Genomic DNA, 23,527 nt, shown 5'->3' on the forward strand with positions numbered 1-23,527 from the left:
GGACACTTTCTTTTATTTATCAAGAACCAAAATAATCTCGGTATGTTCGATGTAAATTTCTTCCTCCAATTCTCCATTTAAGAGAAATGTTTACATATTCATTTGATGAATTTTGAAGGTCATTGATCTTAGGCATATTTATATGCCTAAATACGACAAGTTGTCCATCTTTAACATTAGTTTAGGACATTATCTAATCTAACTAGCTTGTTTTGGCTTTATATTGTGTTGATTGCACATTAATATGCAAGATTAGTGATTTTTAAGGTTACTAAGGGAAATGATCAAGTGTTGGAAATAAAAGGAGTTGAAGGCGACAAGATACAGCCAGATGAGACATTGGCACGGTGCCCCACCCACATCGGTGTAGCAAAGGTGCGACGCCCCAAGCCAATAGTAACTTGGGGTGATTTTAGGCGCACTAGAACGTGGCGCGCCAGCCTTCTAGGTTTGATTCTGGCGCGTCGCCCCAGCCATATGCGGTGTTTTTGAAGAAACTTTAAATTAAAAGGACTACTAGTTAAAGTAGAAATCGACTTTATTTTCCTATATACTATAAATATAGCCTTACGACCTCATTGTTAGGGTTGGAACTTTTTATTGGTGTGCAAAAGAAAGAATTTAAGTTTGTAATATATCTTAATCTTCTAACTCTTTTTTTATGAAATCACATGAACGATATTCTTTTATGTTTTTTGAATAGTATGAGTATCTAAATGCCCTAGTTCAGGTGCTGCAACTATGAATTAAATGTTGAAAATTATTTACTTATGAATTAATTTTTGGTTGTCAACATAAGTTGCTTTTGTATTCTTGGTTTACTATTTTATGCTTGATAACCATAAGATAAACGTAGTGTTTAATCTTAAAATCGAAAAAGGCGAGGTTAGATAGAAGAGAGGATATAGATATCTCGATCGACCCATTAGATTCAGGTGATTTTTTTTTCAGGAGTGACACCCAGATGAACAACTTGCTTGTTACGTAATAGGACAAATTATAAATGCTCGCCAATTATCTTACTTATCCCCTCTCAACGATGAAGTTAGGTATCTAATTGGGATACGCAACGAGATATGTGTAGCCGGACTCATATAATTAACCCTATAAACCAGTAATTTGACAACAAAAAATAGTTCTAAGACAATATTATGATGCATGAGATTGAACATGCACTGCAGCCTTGGAATTATTTTTTTCTTGCTTGAAAAACCATTTTAAAATCACTTAATTTTTGTTACTTTAATTGTTTAAATATAAATTGATCATGAGTCCCTTGGAAATGATAACTCGTTTTGAATAAGAATCTATATTACTTGCGCCACCACGTACACTTGCGTGTATATTGGAGAGCAATAGTCATATATCACAACTAATAATATTAGTATCATAATGGATGTAATTCTAGTTACTGCCTAGTATATATTTAAACAAAAACAAAGCCTTGTTTTTTTGTCTAAAGTTTTTGACACAAAGTCTTGCTCTATATTTGTCAGCAGTTATATCAACTTTCATTTTCCTTTTGAAGATTCACTTTGAACTCATAAGTTTATATCCTGTAGGAAGATCAACCAACTTCCAATAGGATTGCTCAAAATTGAATCAATCTCACTATTGACACCTCTGTCCAAAAGGATGAGTCTGCATAAGACACAAGAAAAGTTACGAAGGAAATGTATGTCCCTTGACATTTACTACGCATCTAAGTCTCTTTATTAGTACATTATCCTTTTGTTCTTTCCAAGGTCGTTTACACATTTCACTAGACTACTCAAGTCTTATTTTACAGTTCACTGTCTTCGGTCCTATTTAAATCCTTTTAGAAATAGGAACTTGGACTTTGCCTAGATACCTCCATACTTTTGAAATATTTAAAGTTGTATTCTTCCTTTCCATTTTCTCATATGGAATAGATTGTGTCCTGAACAAAAAACTTTTTATTGAATTCTTTATGAAAAGACAAAAAAAATTATTGTTCTGTTTTGCGGTAAGGATGGTTCCTCTACAAAAGTTTTGTCGTAAACCGGAACATATAACTAATGCAACCAACATTTCCTTAAAAGTTCATTTATTTCCATTAGATTAGCAAGGAAATGTTTGATGAATAATTCAACTTTTCAAACATATTTCTGCAAAAAGGGATTTCTACTCTTCATTCCTTTTACATCTAATAATTTCCCAATTGATTTTCAACTTCAATTGTCTAGATTCCTATTGCTTTATCATCACCATTCAGCAAATAGACAGTCATTTCTAATGTAATTGTCAAATAATGTTATGAGATACATTTTTCACCACAAGATGATGTTGACTTCATCTCACAAATATCAGTGTAAATCAATTCTAAGTTATTAGAATTTCTTTCTACAGATTTATAAGAAGGCTTAGCATACTTAGATTCCAGAGAAACATGACATTAATTATTTATTGCACTCAAAGTTACACAAAATTTCTAATTTGATCAGTTTTTATAACAAGGTTTTTTAATTGACATGTCACAATTGTTCATGTCACAAACAGTTTGACTCAAACAAATAAGAACAAATAAAAATATTATGTTTTAAAATATGTCCGCAATATAGGTTTTTTTGACAAATATTTTGTTCCAACTTCTTACAATGTTGTGTGATACAAACATTGTCTAGAGTCAACACCTTGTAATATGTCCTTTTTCAGAAGGACCTTTCCATAACTTTCAATCTGATTGTTACAAAACAACCAATGAACAAAGTTTCATCGAGTCCAACAAAGACAATGTAGTCCAAATGCTTCTTTAAAAAACATGACAAATGAGTGTTCACAAATATTCATGTTTATAGAAATAAATATATTTAATAGAAATATCTTTACATAAAAAATCATAACATTTTTAAGAAACACTTTTTCATAAAATAATTCAATCATTTTGAACAAGTATACATATAATTTGGTTGTTTCATACTAGTCACATACCATATACTAATAAATCAGAAACTCAACGACCACAATGTTAAATATACTCCAACAATTTTGTGAGTCCACATTTTAAATGTGATCTCAAAAATATTTTTTAAGTATTTGAAAATAGTTTTTAACAAATTTCCCGAGACTATCGTATTGTCATTGGTAGTACGAAACCTCTTTTGAAAATATTATTCTACAAAGAATTATATTGCTTTCAATTCTCTTTGACAATCTTTACATAGTGTTAAAGTTCATTCCATAGAGACAAAAAATCACAAATCTAAGTCAATGGTATTTTTCCCTCTATCATAAATTGACATAACACTTCATATTTACAATAATAACAATATAGACAAACAATTATACACTTTGATTCTATATACCAGTGAAGTTTTGTAACGACCTGTTTAGTCGTTTTGAGCAGTAGAGTTTATTTCGGGTAATAACTGTCTGAGTCGACGGATCCAACGACGGACCGTCATGGGCACGACGGACCGTCGAGGGGGTCTCATTCAAAAACACTTAGATTCTAAAAAATTTGGGTAATGAGAACAACTCTCTAAACTTCGCGACGACATGGCAGGACGGACCGTCGTGGGCACGACGGACCGTCACAGACACTTAGTGAAATTTAGTCTCTGAACTTTGGGACGGAAGCAGCAGGATGGACCGTCGCAGGCACGACGGGCCGTCACAGGCTGCGTAACCCTGACTGGGTCGGATTTCTGTTAAATGTTTTAAGGGGCGTTTTGGACTATTCCTACTTATAATTATAAAGTTAGTGGTGTTAATAATTCAATTACTTGGGGGTTAAAGGAGATAACCTTGAATTAATTAGTGGGTTACTTTTGTCATCTTTTATACTTAATTATATGGTAATTAGGGTAAAAGAAAAAGAGTTTGAATAAGGAGAAAGAAGGAAAGAGACAGAAAGAGAGGGAGAACGATCGAGAGAAGAGAGAAACGAAGAGGAAAGCAAAGCATAGGAAAAGTTTATTTCTTGATCACGATTTTTCGGTGGAGGTAGGTTATGGTTTATGCTATTCCATAGTAAACTCTAAATAGCGATTGATATGTACTGGGTAATTTTGTACAGTCTTCTATATGCTTAATTGTGTGCTTGCATGATGTGATTATGTAATTGTGATGAAGTAGCATGATGAGGCTGTTGAATCTTAAACCTTGAAAACTCTTTGTTAATGATGATGCCTTGGTATGAAAGAAGGCTTGATGAACTAAAAGAATGAGGTTAGTGGATCGGGTGTCATGTTCCGGCGCCAGGATAGTATTAGTGGATCGGGTGTCACGTTCTGACGCCAGGATAGTATTAGTGGATCGGGTGTCACGTTCCGACACCAGGATAGTATTAATGGATCGGGTGTCACGTTCCGACACCAGGATAGTGTTAATGGATCGGGTGTCACATTCCGACACCAGGATAGAATTAATGGATCGGGTGTCACGTTCCGACACTAGGATAGTAGTAGTGGATCGGGTGTCACGTTCCGACACCAGTATAGTATGAGTAGGATTAGAGTGTCACGTTCCGACACCAGGATAGTAAAAAGAATGAATCTTGAATTATGTTAATATACTCAATTTAACGAACCTAATTCCCAAATGAGTATGGTATGGAGGCTTGAGTCCTCATGGGTGTACTTGGCGTTATTATCAATGATTCTTGTACTTGTTGTTGCTACCTGTTGAGTATTGTAGTTGATTTTATGATATTATCTGATATATATTGCTTTCTATTTTGATTTGGCCGATGATATCTACTCAGTACTCGTGTTTTGTACTGACCCCTACTTGTATGTTTTCTCTTTGTTATTTGTGGTGTGCAGCAAACGTACCGTCGTCTTCAACTCAACCGCAACTCGAGCCAGTCTTCATCACGTCAGATTTCAGGATGAGCTATTGTTTCTAGTTTGGACTGGATCTTCTTCTTCACGTCTTGATGCCTTGAAGTTCTGGCATGGACTAGCTGTTTAGTTATTTTAGCTTCATAGATACTCTTAGACTTAGTAATTTGAGGATAGATGTTCTTGTGATGATGACTTCCAGATTTTGGGGATAGTAATTGATAAATTTTAGAAGTTATTTATTGATTTCGTTAATGAGTTTTAAGTCTTCCGCATTATTTTTCTGTTATTATGGTTGGAATGTTGGGGTTTGTATTGGTTGGTTCGCTCACATAGTAGGATAAGTGTGGGTGCCACTCACGGCTCGTTTTGGGTCGTGACAAGTACAAAGAAAGTCAAAAGTATAATATGGAATTATATGAAGTTTTCATATAAACCAATTGATTTAAGTGTTGAAAAGATACTTGAAATACCTACATTAAAAAACTGGTTTAAAAGACAAAAAGAAGAATACTATGTAGTTAGTCAAAAAGAACACGTCATAGACTGTAAATATACAAGCGGAAAAGCATATATACATATAATAAGCAAACGAATAATAAATAAAGATCTTTAACACATATAAATGCTTTTCTACAAAAGTTTTTTAGCCGCGGAACAGAATTAAACATAATCCTTAACACATATAAATGTTTTTCTTTTCAATAGTTTTCCAACTATAACATTTTGACATACTATTTTATCAAACAAAAATATATATCTCTCATTTTGCAATCTAAGGAAATGTAAAGGCAACTCAATTTGCCAAGCAAATTCATTCCACAACGTATGGTTTGCAAATCTTTTTCGAAAGATATACATGATAAAAAATATCAAAGTTGTTAACTCTTACAAACTATTTTCTTCCTCAGACAAAATAATAAGAGGTTTACCTGGTGTAATATTTTATCGGATTACCATAAAATAAATTATGTACATTCTCACTTCAATTTTGCTAAATAAAGCTCCAAATTCTGGAGAAGTAATGCATTAATCTTTTACTTCCATAATTTGTTTCTCTCAAATTAGTAAAATACAAGAAATACCAACAGTATAATAATTTTCTTAAGATTGTTGTTCATCTTGTATTCCTAAGGTACATAGAACAAAACAGAATTTGGAAAAACGGAAAGAAGACCAAGACCACTGAATGCACAGTGTCCCCTGAAGGAAAATATTTTCCTCTATTATCTGAGGTTTGATTTGGAATATCCCCTCCTAGGATAGAATGATCTCACTCACCAGAGTATTGATACCCAAAACACTGGTGTCAGCGAGCCACTCAACAGCAGTAAAGTACACTTAGAATAGTAGATTTTAGTATTAGAAGAAACAGTCCAGAAAAATTGATTCTTTAAATGAGAGGAAATCCAGAAAACAAAGGTAGTGTGTAAAAGTTCTTATTGTGCCTTACCTGAATGGTCACAACTTTTGAAAAAGTCACAACATTTAGGAAAGATCACAATCTTTCATAAAAGTCACAGCTTTTCATAAAAGTCTCAATTTTTCATAAAATTCACAACTTTTCATAAAAGTCGCAACCTTTCATAGAAGTCGCAACTCTTCATAAAAGTCGTAATTCTTCATAAAAGTGGCAGTTCTTCATTTTCCAGTCACACCTTTTAAAACCTAACAAAGCCTAGATCACATGGCTGTTAACACAGTCGTGGTAGTAGCACTGAGCTTGCCGTGTGGTCGCGTGAAGGATGTCTACTGTGCATAGTAGATTCATGTATACTTTGTAGTGCCTAGTAAAATGGGCATAACTTTTAGCACATAACAATAACGTGAGTGTGGTGAATGCGAGAATTGGAGTTGTCAGTAGAGAATTCATAAAGATAGAAGAGCTAAGTGCAATTAAGGGTTTTTTGGTGAAATTAGAACTTATATTTCAGTGGTATACAATGTAAGTAAAATATAATTTTAGTCCCCAGGAGTATATGTGTTCAGACACTACTAAGAAAATGTGAATTTTCTAAGGCCGTTTTGTTGGAAATTATCTTGTCGTTCAGAAATGTTTTCAACTAAACTATACGTATATAACAGTATGTTGGTGTTTCGAAATTTCTAACATAGTATTTAGTTTAAAGCTTGGAAAATGGTAGAATTTCAACACAGTGTACTGCAGTTTGACTAGTACTAATGAATAATACGTTGAGCTCTATATTAATGGAAAGGATTGCACATGGAAAAAGTAAAATGAGAGGCTAAAGTGTCGGCCAGTCTATTGCATTAGTATGCTACCAAAATTTTTTTAGGGTTACAAATATTGATCCTTGTTAAACTTTCCCTGCATTTTTTAATTTTCCATCCAGTTTCCATATTCATATTAAGGTCCAATAGAATTTGAATTCACATAAGAAATTCTCATATTGGGGGAAAAAGTTTTCTAACAAAGGAAAATAAATTCCTACGACAACTTGAACCCAAATATAATAAGTGTCCAAAAAAGTGAAGTGTATCAATTTATGAAAATAATGTGTGTTTCATTCATATGCCATTTGTGCTTAGTTCAAAGTGTTATTATCAAATGGGTTTATATCATGTTTTAGTTGTTTCCTTTATAAATTATGTGGTTTTGAATAATTTCCAAATGCATGTTTAAATTTCAATTGTTGCTTTAATAAAATGAGGATCTTCTCAACTCTTTGTGTAACTTGAAATATCAAACTAATAACCAAATAATTCATCGCCTGGAGCTCATGCTAATTGAACAATAAAACATTTCCAATATCCTTGCTTATTCCTCAAAAACTCTGAATAAAATACATTGACATACAACTTAATACGAGCATATTTTATTTGTCATCATCAGAGACATACTCAACACACAAAATATATGTAAAACATCTAACAGCTTGGAACTAAAGAAGCAAACTCAAGAAGCTCAGTGTCATATTGCAATACGGACATATCCTGCTCAGTAAGCGTCACAAATGCATCGATTCCACCAGTTTGGTTACCCATCAAGATAGCCAACTTGCTATTTAGTCCATTTGCTATACTCACCTTTGTAGGCTTCCCCCATCCAAAATCGATTTCATGAAGAGCAAATTTCACCAAACTAGTAATTTGATATGCATTAGGACCATTGTCATGATATTCCCGTTTTGATTTTGCTAGTTCGAGTAGCAAGGCAACAAACATGTTGTCGTTGACGTTATCTCTTTTGTAAACTAGCTCTTTAGATTTCCTCATTTCACTGACCAATTTTGATATTGTCATAGATTCTTCGTTATTAGTTATTATTGATGTTGGACATATGGTAAGAAGATTTCCAATAGCATTTGGAGGCAAACCAACTTGTGCTCGCAAATCAACTGCTTGAACCATTAATGATGGTTGGAAAATCCCTGAGTTTGCCTTTGCTGCTCTAACAGCACATTTAAAGATAAGTGCACTCACAACTTCAGTACGTGTTGGATTTTGCACCTCTGATTCAGAAGCAACCGTATTCTTAAGGTTAAGTAATTTCTGATTAGAGAAAATGTACCTTCTTTGGACACAATCATGTTTGTTTGACATGAATAATGGGGATAGAAATGGACCACTTGAAGGTGGAGGAAAAACAGATTGTTCAACATAGTGGAGAGATGGTATGGAGAAATTATTTGGATGGGAAGTTATGTGAGACCAATCACGAAAAAGATTGTAACCACTGCATCCATCTCCAATCTTATGTGATATACACATACTTATGGCTATTCCTCCACAATTAAAATAAGTAAGTTGAACTACAACTAGTCCACGGCTTGCGCAATTTGACCAAGGCAAACCTTGAGGAAATAGCAAATCTTCTATAGCTGTATTATGCCAGTTAAGAGTTTCTGATATGAGGCAATCAATTTGAACTTGAATGAATTCAGCCCCCGCGTCATTACAATCAACTGTAGTATTATCTTTAAGCCTTCCTGCATATGGATAATAAGTGGACAATATTTTGGATAAAGATTCCTCAAGAAGTTGAGATATTTGACTAGTGTTTGAGATAGCATTATCTTTGGTGTAGAAAAGGGAAAATGGAATGTAAGAGTTGCTAAAAGCTTGATCAATTAAAGAAAGTTTGTGCCATCTTTTAGTAGGACAAGTTGGAGAAGATGGCTTGATGAGTTTCTCAGAGATAATGGACACCAGTGGATGGGCAACTGACTCCATTTTGATATCAAATGCTTATCTTCTTTTTCGGCTATGTTACTGCCTTTACCACTTTTATAGATCTAAAATAAATTCAATCATAATGTTTTAGATAGCTAATTCAGTTTTGGCAAGCCAAGGAACTACATTTTCTCTCTGGTTCAGCTAACTAAAAAGGCTTCTTTATTTTTAGTGGGTCAAAGGTGTGCGTGCTAATAACAAAAGGAAGTCAAATCTGACTCTGCCTCTGTCTCTGCCTCTGGTCTACAAAATTCATTTATTTTTAAATGTTTATATTTCTCATCAAAAAAATGGTAGGTGACTCCCAGGGCAGATTTAGGTAATTGCATTGAATTTTTTGGAATTCAACAACTTTTTGGAATTCAATAACTTTTTGCATGAATTGTGTGTTATTCTTGAAAAATACAATAGATATACAAAGAAAAAAATTACTTGGAAACCAACTAAGAAAGATTGTGTGACTAAAATAAAGGAAGGATTTATTCCGAACTTTAATAAATGGTACGTTTATATCCTTCCTTATACTTTGCATCAACATAAGCTTTTGTCTTTCAATTATATGTACATATATACTCCTCTTACTAATGTACCCCTCATTTTATATATACGTGTCTTAATTCTATTTAATTACCCGTTTGATCCCTTTTTTTTGCCCCATAACCCAATAACCCACCCAATTTCCTCTAAAAGGAATCCTAATTAAGAGATCTAAATTAATTAGGCTTCATGGGTTAATTTAAGTCTTTTTGACAAGCGACATGTAGCTTTTTAGAAGAACAAGAAGCGAATGTCAAACAATTATGTTACCTGTTGAAGGAATTCATCAAGCAACTTAAGTGCTTTAGTAAGCCAATCCAGAACGATCATTTCGAGTTCTGTCGCTGCTGGAGAAGTTATCCAACTAAAGTCCAACTTATTATTGAAGCACTGACCATAATGAATTAGGATTTATGGTTTAATTTGGGTCTTTTAATTAGGATTTCATTTAGAGGAAATTGGGTGGGTTATTGGTTTATGTGATGGATGGTTGGTTTATTGGTTAAAAAAGGGTGAATCACACATATATATGCTATATTATAAAAATATTTATCATCTATGGAAACATAATTTTTCTAATTAAATATAAATTTTTTTTTAGAATTGAATAAAATTGTGTCGCCTCTTTCTCAACCCTTTTTTTTCTATTCATCCGCTTCTTTTATTTTTTTTTCTTCTTTGTCTCTTTATCTCTCATTATTTATGTTCCTCCTCTCTTTTTATTTTTTTTTATTCCTCTTCTTTAAAATTTTCATGTAATCAACTATTTGAAAAAATATTTTTGCCCATATTGATTATTTTTACTCAAAAACACGACCAGAAAAGGAATAGAAAAATTAAATATTTGTACAATATCTTGCTCTCAAATAAACATTTCAAATCTTTAAAATTATAGCTACAAGAGTTCACCATTAATTGATGGTCATTATAAAACATCAAATTTTAAATTCATTATTTGAATTTTAAGAATTTGTGAGTAGTTTGGATAGATTGTTTCAACAAATAATAAAAATAATATCATTTAATTTAGAGTTTATATCTTAATTTTAAAAGGATTTGGTTAAGTTTATAATTGATTACGGGAGAAATATTAGGTTGAAACTTGGAAAACGTGATGCAACTATATCGCAAATGTATTGAAGTTATATTAAATAATATTTCATAATTATGTTAAAATTATATTAAAATCACGAACAATACCTTTATAATACATATTACAAACTTCACTCTTTTTTTAGTGATATCAATCATAATAATTTAAGTAACACACTTGTAATATATTAACATATGCACAACACATTTGTAATACATGTTGCAAACATACTCATGTTCTTAGTGATACAAACCAAAATAATTTATAACATGTGCATAATACATTTGTAATACATATTACAAACATCACCCATGTTTTTAGTGATACAAAACAAAATAATTTATAAGACATATATAATACTTGTTTTATTCATAAATAATACCAGTTTAATTAAGTCTATAGATTATTGTCTTGTCTTCCGTTATTAAGTTTTTCATTTATCATTAATTTTCACTTCTAATTCAACTTTAATATTGTAAAATACACTTTTAATGGAAATTTAATTCATTTGTAGCTTATTATTTGTTACTATTAGATTACTTATTTAATACATGATTATATAAGTGTAAATAACCTAATGCTCTTTCGTGTGCTACATTTTGTATTCATGTTTAATTCGTTTCTAATTCAACTTTAGTATATGCGTAATACATTTTTTATTCAAGTTTAATTCATTTAGCAGTTTATTTTGTTTCTTCATTTGTTATGGTTAGTTTATTCACTAATTAATTATTGATACAAGTTTTGGTCAATCTGTGACTCATTGACTACTCTTTCGATTGCGATTAGTTTGGATAGGTTGTTCATACATAGTTTAAAATATCGTTGGAGTTTATATCTCAATTCTAAGAGTGTTTGATTAAGTTTAGAATTGATTTTAGAAAAAATAATTGACTGGAGCTCGAAAAGGATGAAGTCTACGAAATTATATCGCCTTTGTATTACTGTTTTATTAGATATGTTTCATAATTGTATTAAAAACATGTACAATACATCCTACATGTATAACACATGTTGCAAACTCAACTCCCTTCTTAATGATATAAGCTAAAATACTTTAGGTAACACACTGATAATACATGCAGAATAAACTTTTAATAAATATTGCAAACATCATTCACGTTCTTAGTGATACAAACCAAAAATAATTTATAAAGCACATACAATACATGTTTTATCATGAATAATACATGTATAATATATATTATACACTTCACTCATTTATTACTAATACAAACAAGAATAATTTAGGTAACATTGTAATACATTTAAAAGACATGCACAATACATTTTTAATATATATTGCAACCATCACTCTTTTTCTCAGTGATAAAAGAAAAGATAATTTCTAAGATATATATGATATATATTCATGAATTATATGAGTTTAATTCATTTTATCAAATCGTTGTCTTGTCTTCGTTAGTTATGTTTTTTATTCATTCTTAGTTTTCTTTTAATTCAACTGTAGTATTGTATAATGCAATTGTAAAGCAATTTAATTTTTTGAAATTTTTTGATTTATTTGTTACTATTGAATTACTTGTTTAATTCATTATTGATATAAGTATAATTTTTCTATAAATCATTGGCTGTTTTTCATTAGTTACGCTTTTTGTTCATGCATAATTTTCTCTTCATATGCAACTTTAATATTTTTGAAGTACACTTTTAAAATACAATTTTAATTCATTTAAGCAGTTTTGTTTGTTGATTTGTTATGATTGAATTACTTCTTAAATTTATTATTGATACAAGTTCATTTAGTTTGCAGAATGTACAATGCTTTTTGGCTTGCTACACTTTGCATTCATATTTAATTATCTTCTAATGCAACTTTAATGTGTGTAATACATTTTTAATTCACGTTATAATTTATTTTGCAATTTATTATGTCTCTTCATTTGTTATGATTAAATTATTTTCTAATTAATTAATTAATTAATTATTGATACAAATTTTATTGATTCTACGAAATTAATGAGTAATATACAAAAAGATAGAGAAAGAAATAAAAGGAAAAAAAGCAACAAAGAGTTGAGAGAGAGAAAGAGAAAGAGAGAGAAATAAGCAGCAAAAAAGAAAACAAGAAAGAAAAAAAGAGAGAAAGAGAAAGAGAAACTAAAGCAAAAGAGCGACAAACGAGAAAAATTAAAAAGCCGAGAGAGAAAAAAGAGAAGAGGTGAGAGAGAAAAAAAGCTAATAATATATATAGTGTTGTTATATATGGTTATAAATAATTAAAGAGTATATCTACAATAAGTAACTATTTCTTAAAAATGATTTACTCAAGTAATTAATCATGTAAATCACATAAATGGATTATATTTGTCACGTCCCAAAACGAGCCGCTAGTGGCACCCACACTTATCCTACTATGTGAGCGAACCAACCAATCTAAACCCCAACATTCCAACCATAATAAACAGAATATAATGCGGAAGACTTAAAACTTATTAATTTAACTAATAAATAACTTCTAAAATTTAATACTTATTATTCCCAAAATCTGGAAGTCATCACCACAAGAACATTCTATCCTCAAATTACTAAATCTAAGAGTATCTAGGAAGCTAAAATAAGTAAACAGATGGTCCATGTCCGAACTTCAAGGACATCAAGACATGAATGAGAGAGAATCCAGTCCGAGCTAGGAACAATAGCTCACCCTGAAATCTAACAGAATGAAGACTGGCTAGAGTTGAGGAAGAGTTGAAGACGATGGCACGTTTGCTGCACTCCACAAATAACAAAGAAAAAAATTACAAAAAGGGGTCAGTACAAGGCACAAGTACTGAGTAGGTATCATCGGCCAACTCAAAATAGAAACCAATATATATCAGATAATAACATAAAATCGATCATAACACTTAACAGGTGACAACAAGAAGTACCATAACCGTTGGCCACAACCCAAGCACATCTATGAGGACTCAAGCCTCTACACCATACTTATTTGGGAAACAGGTTCTTTAAATTTAGTATATTAACATAATTCAAAATTCATTCTCATTACTATTCTTGTGTCGGAACGTGACACTCTGATCCCCTCAATATTCATTCATCTTACTATCCTGGTGTCGGAACGTTACACTCCCATCACCTACTATCCTGGTGTCGGAACGTGACTGTAACGACCCGTTTAGTCGTCTTGAGCAACAGACTTCAATTCTGAAAAAACTGGCAAAAGCGACGGACCCCACGACGGACCGTCAAGGGCACGACGGACCGTCGCAGGGTCTCGTTTCAAAACACTTAGAAAATCTGAAATTGGGTACTGAAAATCGACTCTCTGAACTTCGTGATGGAATGGCAGGACGGACCGTCACGGGCGTGACGGACCATCACGGAGACTTCAGTGAAAATCCACTCTCTGAACTTTGCGACGACCTGCAGGATGGACCGTCGCAGGCACGACGGCCCGTCACAGGTTGCGCAAATCCCAGGCAGAATCGGATTTCCTTACACGTTTTAAGGGACGTTTTTGGACTATTCTTTCCTTAATTATAGATTTCGTGGGTTTATATTAATAACTCAAATTCTTGGGGGTTAAAAGAGGTAACCATAAGTTATTTAGTGGGGTATTATCGCCATCTTTTATTCTTAATTATATACTAATTAGGGTAAAAGAAGGAGGGTTTGAATAAGAAAAATAAGAAAGAACAAAAAGAGAAAGAAAAAGAAAGAGAACGAGTAGAAAGAGAGAGAAACGAAGAGGATAGCAAGGATTCTGAGAAGATAGCTTGTTGATTTCAATTCTTCGGTGGAGGTAGGTTATGGTTTTCATGCTATTCGTAGCAAACTCTTAATAGCGAATGATATGTGTTAGTAGTATTGTGAACCTTCTATATGCTTAATTGTATGCTTGCATGAATGATGTGATTATGTAATTATGAATAAATAAGCATGATGAAGCTATTGAATCCCAAATCTTGAAAAGAAACCCTAATCTACTTTGATAATGATGATGCCTTGGTATGAAAGAAGGCTTGATGAATGAAAGTAGTGAGATTAGGGGATCGGGTGCCACATTCCGGTACCAGGATAGAATATGGATCGGGTGTCACGTTCCGACACCAGGAGAGAATATGGATCGGGTGCCACGTTCCGGTACCAGGATAGAATATGGATCGGGTGTCACGTTCCGACACCAGGATAGAATATATATGGATCGGGTGCCACGTTCCGGTACCAGGATAGTATATGAGGATCGGAGTGTCACGTTCCGACACCAGGATAGAATATGGATCGGGTGCCACGTTCCGGTACCAGGATAGTATATTGAATAGCGGAGTGTCACATACCGACACAAGGGGAATAAAGATAATGAATCTTGAAATATTATAATATATCCAATCTAATGAACTAAATTCCCAAATGAGCATGATGAGGAGGTGTGAGTCCTCATTGATGTGATTGGTGTTGTAACCAAGGGTTATGGTAACTATAAATGCTGCATGTTAAGGATATTAGTTGATTTTATGATATTGCTTAATACATACTGTTCCCTATTGTGAGTTGGCCGATGATATCTACTCAGTACCCGTGGTTTGTACTGACCCCTACTTTTATGTTTTTCTTCTTGTTATTTGTGGAGTGCAGCAAACGTGCCGTCATCTTCGACTCAACAGTAACTCAAGCCAGTCTTCGTCACACCGGATCTTCAGGGTGAGCTAACGCGTCTAGCTTGGACTGGATCTTCTCCTTCATGTCTTGATGCCTTGAACCTCCGGCATGGACTAGCTTCTTATGTATTTTTAGCTTTTAGAAACTCTTAGAATTAGTAGTTTAAAGTAGATGTTCTTGTGATGATGACTTCCAGGTTTTGGGAATAATAGATGTTGAATATTGATAGTTATTGAATTGGTTTTTATTAATGAGTTTAAGTCTTCCGCATTATTTTCTGTTGATGTTACATTGAAATGTTAAGGTTTAGATTGGTTGGTTCGCTCACATAGGAGGGTAAGTGTGGGTGCCAGTCGCGGCCCGGATTTGGGTCGTGACAAACTTGGTATCAGAGCATTAGGTTCGTTGGTCTCATCACACAAGAACAGGTCTAGTAGAGTCTTAAGGAACGGTAGGGGGACACCTTTACTTTTCCTTGAGAGGCTATAAGACTTTAGGAAAATTTCACTCTTTCATTCTTTCTTTTGTGCTACTACTTGAGTCCAATTGGTATCTAGGCGATACGAATTGGTATCTGACCATCTTCACTCTCTTTCGCAGATGGTTAGAACTAGAGCAACGACTACGCCAACACCAACACTAGCACCGGCGAGACAAGGTGCGTCTGAGCCAGCCACTGGGGCTGTAGCTCGAGGAAGAGCAGCGGCAAGAGGTCGTGGTAGAGGTCGTGGGAGGACGTCCTCTAGAGGAACAGGACGAGCACCTAGCCCATCTGATACTAGGGCAGTGACTCCCCCACCGACTGAGGAAGTGATAAGAGAGGGGGAGGATGGGGTGAATGAACAAGTGCAAAATGAGGAAATGCCAGCCCAACCTACCCCAGAGATGATCAATCAGGTTCTGGCTTATCTTAGCGGGTTGTCTGATCAGGGCCAGACACCCCCAATGTTTTCTGCACCAGCACCTCAGGCTCCAGAGGTACAACATGCGGCTACTATGGCTCCCCGCATGGATGTTCGATTGGAAATAGGCACGTTTCCACGTTTGACTACCGGGCCTATAATGACAAATGATCAGCATGAACTTTTCAGTAAGTTCTTGAAATTGAAACCTCCAGTCTTCAAGGGTGCGGAATCTGAGGATGTTTACGATTTTCTGGTTGACTGTCATGAGCTACTACACAAGATGGGTATAGTAGAACGGTTTGGTGTTGAGTTCGTGAGTTATCAGTTTCAAGGGAACGCCAAAATGTGGTGGCGGTCACATATTGAGTGTCAACCAACAGAGGCACCACCTATGACTTGGGCCTCATTCTCTAGCTTGTTTATGGAGAAGTATATCCCCCGAACTTTGAGGGATAGGAAAAGGGATGAGTTCTTGAGCCTAGAGCAAGGTAGGATGTCGGTAAATGCTTACGAGGCTAGGTTTCGCGCACTATCCAGATATGCCACCCAATTATGTTTCAGTCCCCAAGAGCGAATTCGCCGGTTTGTGAAGGGGTTGAGGTCAGAATTGCGGATTTCAGCCTTACAGATAGCGGCAACAGCAAAATCCTTCCAAGAGGTGGTAGACTTTGTGATAGAAGTGGAAGGAGTGAAGCCAGACGACTTCACTACGACATCGACATCAAAAAGGTTTCGAAAGGGAGGTGAGTTTAACGGTACTTACACTAGAGGACAGGGTTCGGGAAGTTACTCAGTCCGACCAATTCAGTCTTCACTACAGACTGTAGTTGGGGGTCCACCTCCGACCGGTCAACACTTCTCTGAGAGACCTATGCATGAACCCAGAGAGTGCTATGGATGTGGGGAGATTGGACATATTAAGAGATATTGTCCAAAACAGAGTTACAGACCTCCAAATGTTAGAGGTAGAGGTGGTCATGGCAGAGGCCGTTATTCTGGAGGACGTGGTGGTCGAGGTAATGGTGGTCACCAGAACGGCCGAGGTGATGGGCAACCTGGAGCCACTACATCACAACATGGTAGGGGCAACGGACAGACAAACGATAGGGCCCATTGTTACGCTTTTCCTGGGCGGTCTGAAGCGGAGGCATCTGATGCTGTCATCACAGGTAATCTTCTGGTTTGTGATTGCATGGCTTCTGTATTGTTTGATCCTGGATCCACGTTTTGTTATGTATCTTCCTCATTTGCTAATGGTCTAAATTTACATTGTGAATTACTTGATATGCCTATTCGTGTCTCTACTCCGGTGGGTGAGTCTGTGGTAGTTTAAAAGGTATATAGGTCTTGTTTGGTAAACTTTGTGGGGAGAAACACATATGTAGATTTGATTATCTTAGAAATGGATGATTTTGATGTGATTCTGGGTATGACTTGGCTTTCTCCGCAATTTGCAATCTTGGATTGTAATGCTAAAACAGTGACGTTAGCCAAGCCTGGGACAGACCCGTTAGTGTGGGAGGGTGACTACACTTCCAATCCGGTCCGCATCGTCTCCTTTCTTCGTGCTAAGAAAATGATTAGTAAAGGGTGTTTAGCTTTCTTGGCACATCTCAAGGATGACACTACCCAAGTACCTTCGATTGAGTCGGTTTCAGTAGTTCGTGAGTTTCTGGATGTGTTCCCTGCAGATCTTCCTGGTATGCCACCGGATAGGGATATTGACTTCTGTATTGATCTCGAACCGGGCACACGCCCCATTTCTATACCCCCTTATAGAATGGCTCCCGCGGAGTTAAGAGAGTTAAAAGCACAACTTCAAGAGTTATTGAACAAAGGCTTTATTAGACCAAGTGCATCTCCTTGGGGTGCTCCGGTTTTGTTTGTAATGAAGAAGGATGGGAGTTTTCGAATGTGTATAGACTACAGACAACTAAACAAGGTAACCATAAAGAACAAGTATCCTCTTCCCCGCATTGATGACTTGTTCGATCAGTTACAAGGTGCTTGTGTTTTCTCTAAGATTGATTTGAGATCCGGTTATCATCAATTGAAAATACGGGCAACGGATGTGCCAAAGACTGCTTTTCGAACGAGGTATGGGCATTACGAATTTGTAGTGATGTCTTTTGGTCTAACGAATGCCCCTGCTGTGTTCATGAGCTTGATGAACGAGATTTTTAAGCCATATTTGGACCTCTTTGTGATCGTATTTATTGATGATATATTGGTATACTCAAAGAGCAAGAAGGAGCATGAAGAGCATTTGAGATTGGTATTGGAAATGTTAAGGGAGAAAAAGCTTTATGCCAAGTTCTCTAAGTGTGAGTTTTGGCTAGATGCAGTGTCCTTCTTGGGGCACGTGGTTTCTAAGGAAGGAGTGATGGTGGATCCTTCTAAGATTGAAACAGTGAAGTATTGGGTAAGACCCACTAATGTGTCAGAAATAAGGAGCTTTGTTGGGTTAGCTAGCTACTACCGCCGATTTGTCAAGGGATTCTCTTCTATTGCTTCCCAATTGACGAACTTGACTAAGTAGAATGTTCCATTTGTATGGTCGGATGAGTGTGAGGAAAGCTTTCAGAAGCTCAAGACTTTGTTGACTACCGCACCTATCCTTACCTTGCCAGTAGAGGGTAAGAACTTCATTGTTTATTGTGATGCATCCTATTCTGGTTTGGGTGCAGTACTAATGCAAGAGAAGAGTGTGATTGCTTATGCCTCCAGGCAACTAAAGGTGCATGAACGTAACTATCCGACCCACGATTTGGAATTGGCTGCTGTGGTGTTTGCATTAAAGCAATGGAGACACTATTTGTATGGGGTTAAGTGTGAGATCTATAAGGATCATCGTAGCCTACAGTATGTCTTTACTCAGAAAGATTTGAACTTAAGACAGAGGAGATGGATGGAGTTACTAAAGGACTACGATATCACTATCTTGTATCATCCGGGAAAGGCAAATGTTGTGGCGGATGCTTTAAGTAGAAAGGCGGGAAGCATGGGAAGTCTAGCTCACTTGCAAGCTTCTAGACGCCCACTGGCTAGAGAGGTTCAAACTCTAGCTAACGACTTGAAAAGAATTGAAGTAAATGAGAAGGGAGGATTGTTGGCTTCTGTGGTGGCAAGATCTTCCTTTCTTGACAAGATTAAGGGAAGACAGTTTGATGATGAGAAACTAAGAAGAATCCAAGATAAAGTATTGTGAGGGGAGGCTAAGGAAGCACAAATCGATGAGGAAGGTGTCTTGAGAATCAAGGGAAGGGTATGTGTACCCCGCGTCGATGATTTGATCAACACTATTCTGACAGAGGCTCATAGTTTGAGGTATTCGATACATCCGGGTGCAACCAAGATGTACCGTGACCTAAAGCAACACTTTTGGTGGAGTAGAATGAAGCGTGACATTGTGGATTTTATTGCCAAATGTCCAAACTGTCAACAAGTAAAGTATGAACACCAAAGGCCCGGAGGAACACTTCAGAGAATGCCCATTCCGGAATGGAAGTGGGGAAGAATTGCAATGGATTTTGTGGTTGGTCTTCCGAAGACAATGGGTAAGTATGACTCCATTTGGGTGATTGTTGATAGGTTAACTAAATCTGCTTATTTCATTCCGGTCAAGGTGACTTACAATGCAGAAAAGTTATCCAAACTTTACATCTCGGAAGTGGTGCGATTGCATGGGGTTCCACTATCCATCATATCAGATAGAGGTACGCAGTTTACTTCTAAGTTTTGGAAAACATTGCATGCGGAATTGGGTACTAGGTTTGACCTTAGTACTGCGTTCCATCCTCAAACCGATGGTCAGTCTGAGCGAACGATTCAAGTGTTGGAGGATATGCTTCGTGCGTGTGTGATAGAGTTTGGTGGTCATTTGGATAGCTTCCTACCCTTAGCGGAGTTTTCATACAATAATAGCTATCACTCAAGCATTGACATGGCTCCATTCGAAGCCTTGTATGGTAGGTCTCCCATTGGTTGGTTTGATGCATTTGAGGTTAGGCCTTGGGGTACTGACCTTTTGAGAGATTCGATAGAGAAAGTGAAGTCTATTGAAGAAAAGCTTCTAGCGGCGCAAAGTAGACAAAAAGAATATGCAGATCGAAAGGTTAGGGACTTAGAGTTCATGGAAGGTGAACAAGTCTTGTTGAAGGTTTCGCCCATGAAAGGGGTGATGCGGTTCGGAAAAAAGGGTAAACTAAGTCCAAGGTACATTGGACCATTTGAAGTACTTAAGCGAGTAGGAGAAGTGGCTTATGAGTTAGCCTTGCCTCGAGGGCTCTCCGGAGTACACCCGGTATTCCATGTGTCGATGTTGAAAAGATACCATGGGGATGGGTATTACATTATCCGATGGGATTCAGTTTTGCTTGATGAGAACTTGTCTTATGAGGAGGAGCCTATTGCTATTTTAGATAGAGAAGTTCGCAAGTTGAGGTCAAGAGAGATTGCGTCCATCAAGGTGCAATGGAAGAATCGACCGGTTGAAGAAGCCACTTGGGAGAAGGAGGCGGATATGCAAGAAAAATACCCACATCTGTTTACAGATTCAGGTACTCCTTTTCGCCCTTGTTTTCCTTCTTTTGATCGTTCGGGGACGAACGATGGGTAAATTGGTATCTAATGTAACGACCCATTTAGTCGTCTTGAGCAACAGACTTCAATTCTAGAAAAACTGGCAGAAGCGACGGACCCCACGACGGACCGTCAAGGGCACGACGGACCGTCGCAGGGTCTCATTTCAAAACACTTAGAAAATCTGAAATTGGGTACTGAAAATCGACTCTCTGAACTTCGTGACGGAATGGCAGGACGGACCGTCACGGGCGTGACGGACCGTCACGGAGACTTCAGTGAAAATCCACTCTCTGAACTTTGCGACGACCTGCAGGATGGACCGTCGCAGGCACGACGGCCCGTCACAGGTTGCGCAAATCCCAGACAGAATCGGATTTCCTTACACGTTTTAAGGGACGTTTTTGGACTATTCTTTCCTTAATTATAGATTTCGTGGGTTTATATTAATAACTCAAATTCTTGGGGGTTAAAAGAGGTAACCCTAAGTTAATTAGTGGGGTATTATCGCCATCTTTTATTCTTAATTATATACTAATTAGGGTAAAAGTAAGAGGGTTTGAGTAAGAAAAATAAGAAAGAACAAAAAGAGATAGAAAAAGAAAGAGAACGAGTAGAAAGAGAGAGAAACGAAGAGGATAGCAAGGATTCTGAGAAGATAGCTTGTTGATTTCAATTCTTCGGTGGAGGTAGGTTATGGTTTTCATGCTATTCGTAGCAAACTCTTAATAGCGAATGATATGTGTTAGTAGTATTGTGAACCTTCTATATGCTTAATTGTATGCTTGCATGAATGATGTGATTATGTAATTCTGAATAAATAAGCATGATGAAGCTATTGAATCCCAAATCTTGAAAAGAAACCCTAATCTACTTTGATAATGATGATGCCTTGGTATGAAAGAAGGCTTGATGAATGAAAGTAGTGAGATTAGGGGATCGGGTGCCACGTTCCGGTACCAGGATAGAATATGGATCGGGTGTCACGTTCCGACACCAGGATAGAATATGGATCGGGTGCCACGTTCCGGTACCAGGATAGAATATGGATCGGGTGTCACGTTCCGACACCAGGATAGAATATATATGGATCGGGTGCCACGTTCCGGTACCAGGATAGTATATGAGGATCGGAGTGTCACGTTCCGACACCAGGATAGAATATGGATCGGGTGCCACGTTCGGGTACCAGGATAGTATATTGAGGAGCGGAGTTCACGTACCGAAACGAGGGGAATAAAGATAATGAATCTTGAAATATGATAATATATCCAATCTAATGAACTAAATTCCCAAATGAGCATGATGAGGAGGTGTGAGTCCTCATTGATGTGCTTGGTGTTGTAACCAAGGGTTATGGTAACTATAAATGCTGCATGTTAAGGATACTAGTTGATTTTATGATATTGCTTAATACATACTGTTCCCTATTGTGAGTTGGCCGATGATATCTACTCAGTACCCGTGGTTTGTACTGACCCCTACTTTTATGTTTTTCTTCTTGTTATTTGTGGAGTGCAGCAAACATGCCGTCATCTTCGACTCAACAGTAACTCAAGCCAGTTTTCGTCACACCGGATCTTCAGGGTGAGCTAACGCGTCTAGCTTGGACTGGATCTTCTCCTTCATGTCTTGATGCCTTGAACCTCCGGCATGGACTAGCTTCTTATGTATTTTTAGCTTTTAGAAACTCTTAGAATTAGTAGTTTAAAGTAGATGTTCTTGTGATGATGACTTCCAGGTTTTGGGAATAATAGATGTTGAATATTGATAGTTATTGAATTGGTTTTTATTAATGAGTTTAAGTCTTCCGCATTATTTTCTGTTGATGTTACATTGAAATGTTAAGGTTTAGATTGGTTGGTTCGCTCACATAAGAGAGTAAGTGTGGGTGCCAGTCGCGGCCCGGATTTGGGTCGTGACAGTGACACTCCCATCTCCTACTCTCATTAATTTCTAGTTCATCAACCTTCCTTTATATCAAGGCATCATCATTAACAAAGAGGTTTTTAAGGTTTAAGATTCAACAGCCTCATCATGCTAATTCATCACAATTATATAATCACATCATGCAACCACACAATTAAGCATATAGAGGACTTTACAATACTACCCAATACATATCAATCGCTATTTAGAGTTTACTATGAGATAGAATAAACCATAACCTACCTCCACTGAAGAATCGTGATCAAGCAAGCTATCCCCCAAACCTTTGCTTTCCTCTGCGTTCTTCTCTTTCTCTCGCTCGTTTCTCTCTTCTTTTCTTTGCTCTTTCTATTTTTCCTTATTCAAACTCTTTTATTTTACCCTAATTATCATTTAATTAAGTATAAAAGATGGTAAAAGTAACCCACTATTTAATTCAAGGTTATCTCCTTTAACCCCCAAGTATTTGAATTATTAACATTAAACCATTAACTTTATAATCATAAGCAGGAATAGTCCAAAACACCCCTTAAAAACTTTTAACAGAAATCCGACCCAGTCAGGGTTAGCAGCCTGTGACGGTCCGTCATGACTGTGACGGTCCGTACTGCAGGTCCGTCACAAAGTTCAGAGAGTTAATTCTGTGGAAAGATTTGTGATGGTCCGTCGCACAAACGACGATCCGTCCTACCATTCCGTCGTAAAGTTCAGAGAGTCTATCTCAGTACCCAAATTTCCAGAGTCTAAGTATTTTGGAACGAGACCCCTTCGACGGTGCGTCGTGCCCATGACGGTCCATCGTGGGATCCGTCAACCCAGACAGATATTACTAGAAATAAACTCTACTGCTCAAAATG

General features: G+C 36.3%; 1 protein-coding gene across 2 annotated transcripts; it reads right to left on the minus strand.

The window, feature by feature from the left end:
- Nucleotides 1-7,553: 7,553 nt before the first annotated feature.
- On the minus strand, nt 7,554-13,075 carry LOC101258460 (acyltransferase Pun1-like). 2 transcript variants are annotated; one of them, XM_010323283.4, is made up of 2 exons: nt 9,807-13,075; nt 7,554-8,751 (listed from the first exon to the last, which is right to left on the minus strand). In XM_010323283.4, exons 1-2 carry the CDS (start codon nt 9,821-9,823, stop codon nt 7,695-7,697), a joined length of 1,074 nt encoding a protein of 357 aa, XP_010321585.2. In that variant the 5' UTR covers nt 9,824-13,075; the 3' UTR covers nt 7,554-7,694. The 2 variants fall into 2 exon arrangements, with proteins under 2 accessions (XP_010321585.2, XP_004240174.2); XM_004240126.4 differs by lacking the exon at nt 9,807-13,075 and having other exon boundaries at nt 7,554-9,793.
- Nucleotides 13,076-23,527: the final 10,452 nt, after the last annotated feature.

This window comes from Solanum lycopersicum, chromosome 5 (genome assembly GCF_036512215.1).
Source record: "Solanum lycopersicum chromosome 5, SLM_r2.1".
Classification (NCBI taxonomy): Eukaryota; Viridiplantae; Streptophyta; class Magnoliopsida; order Solanales; family Solanaceae; genus Solanum; species Solanum lycopersicum.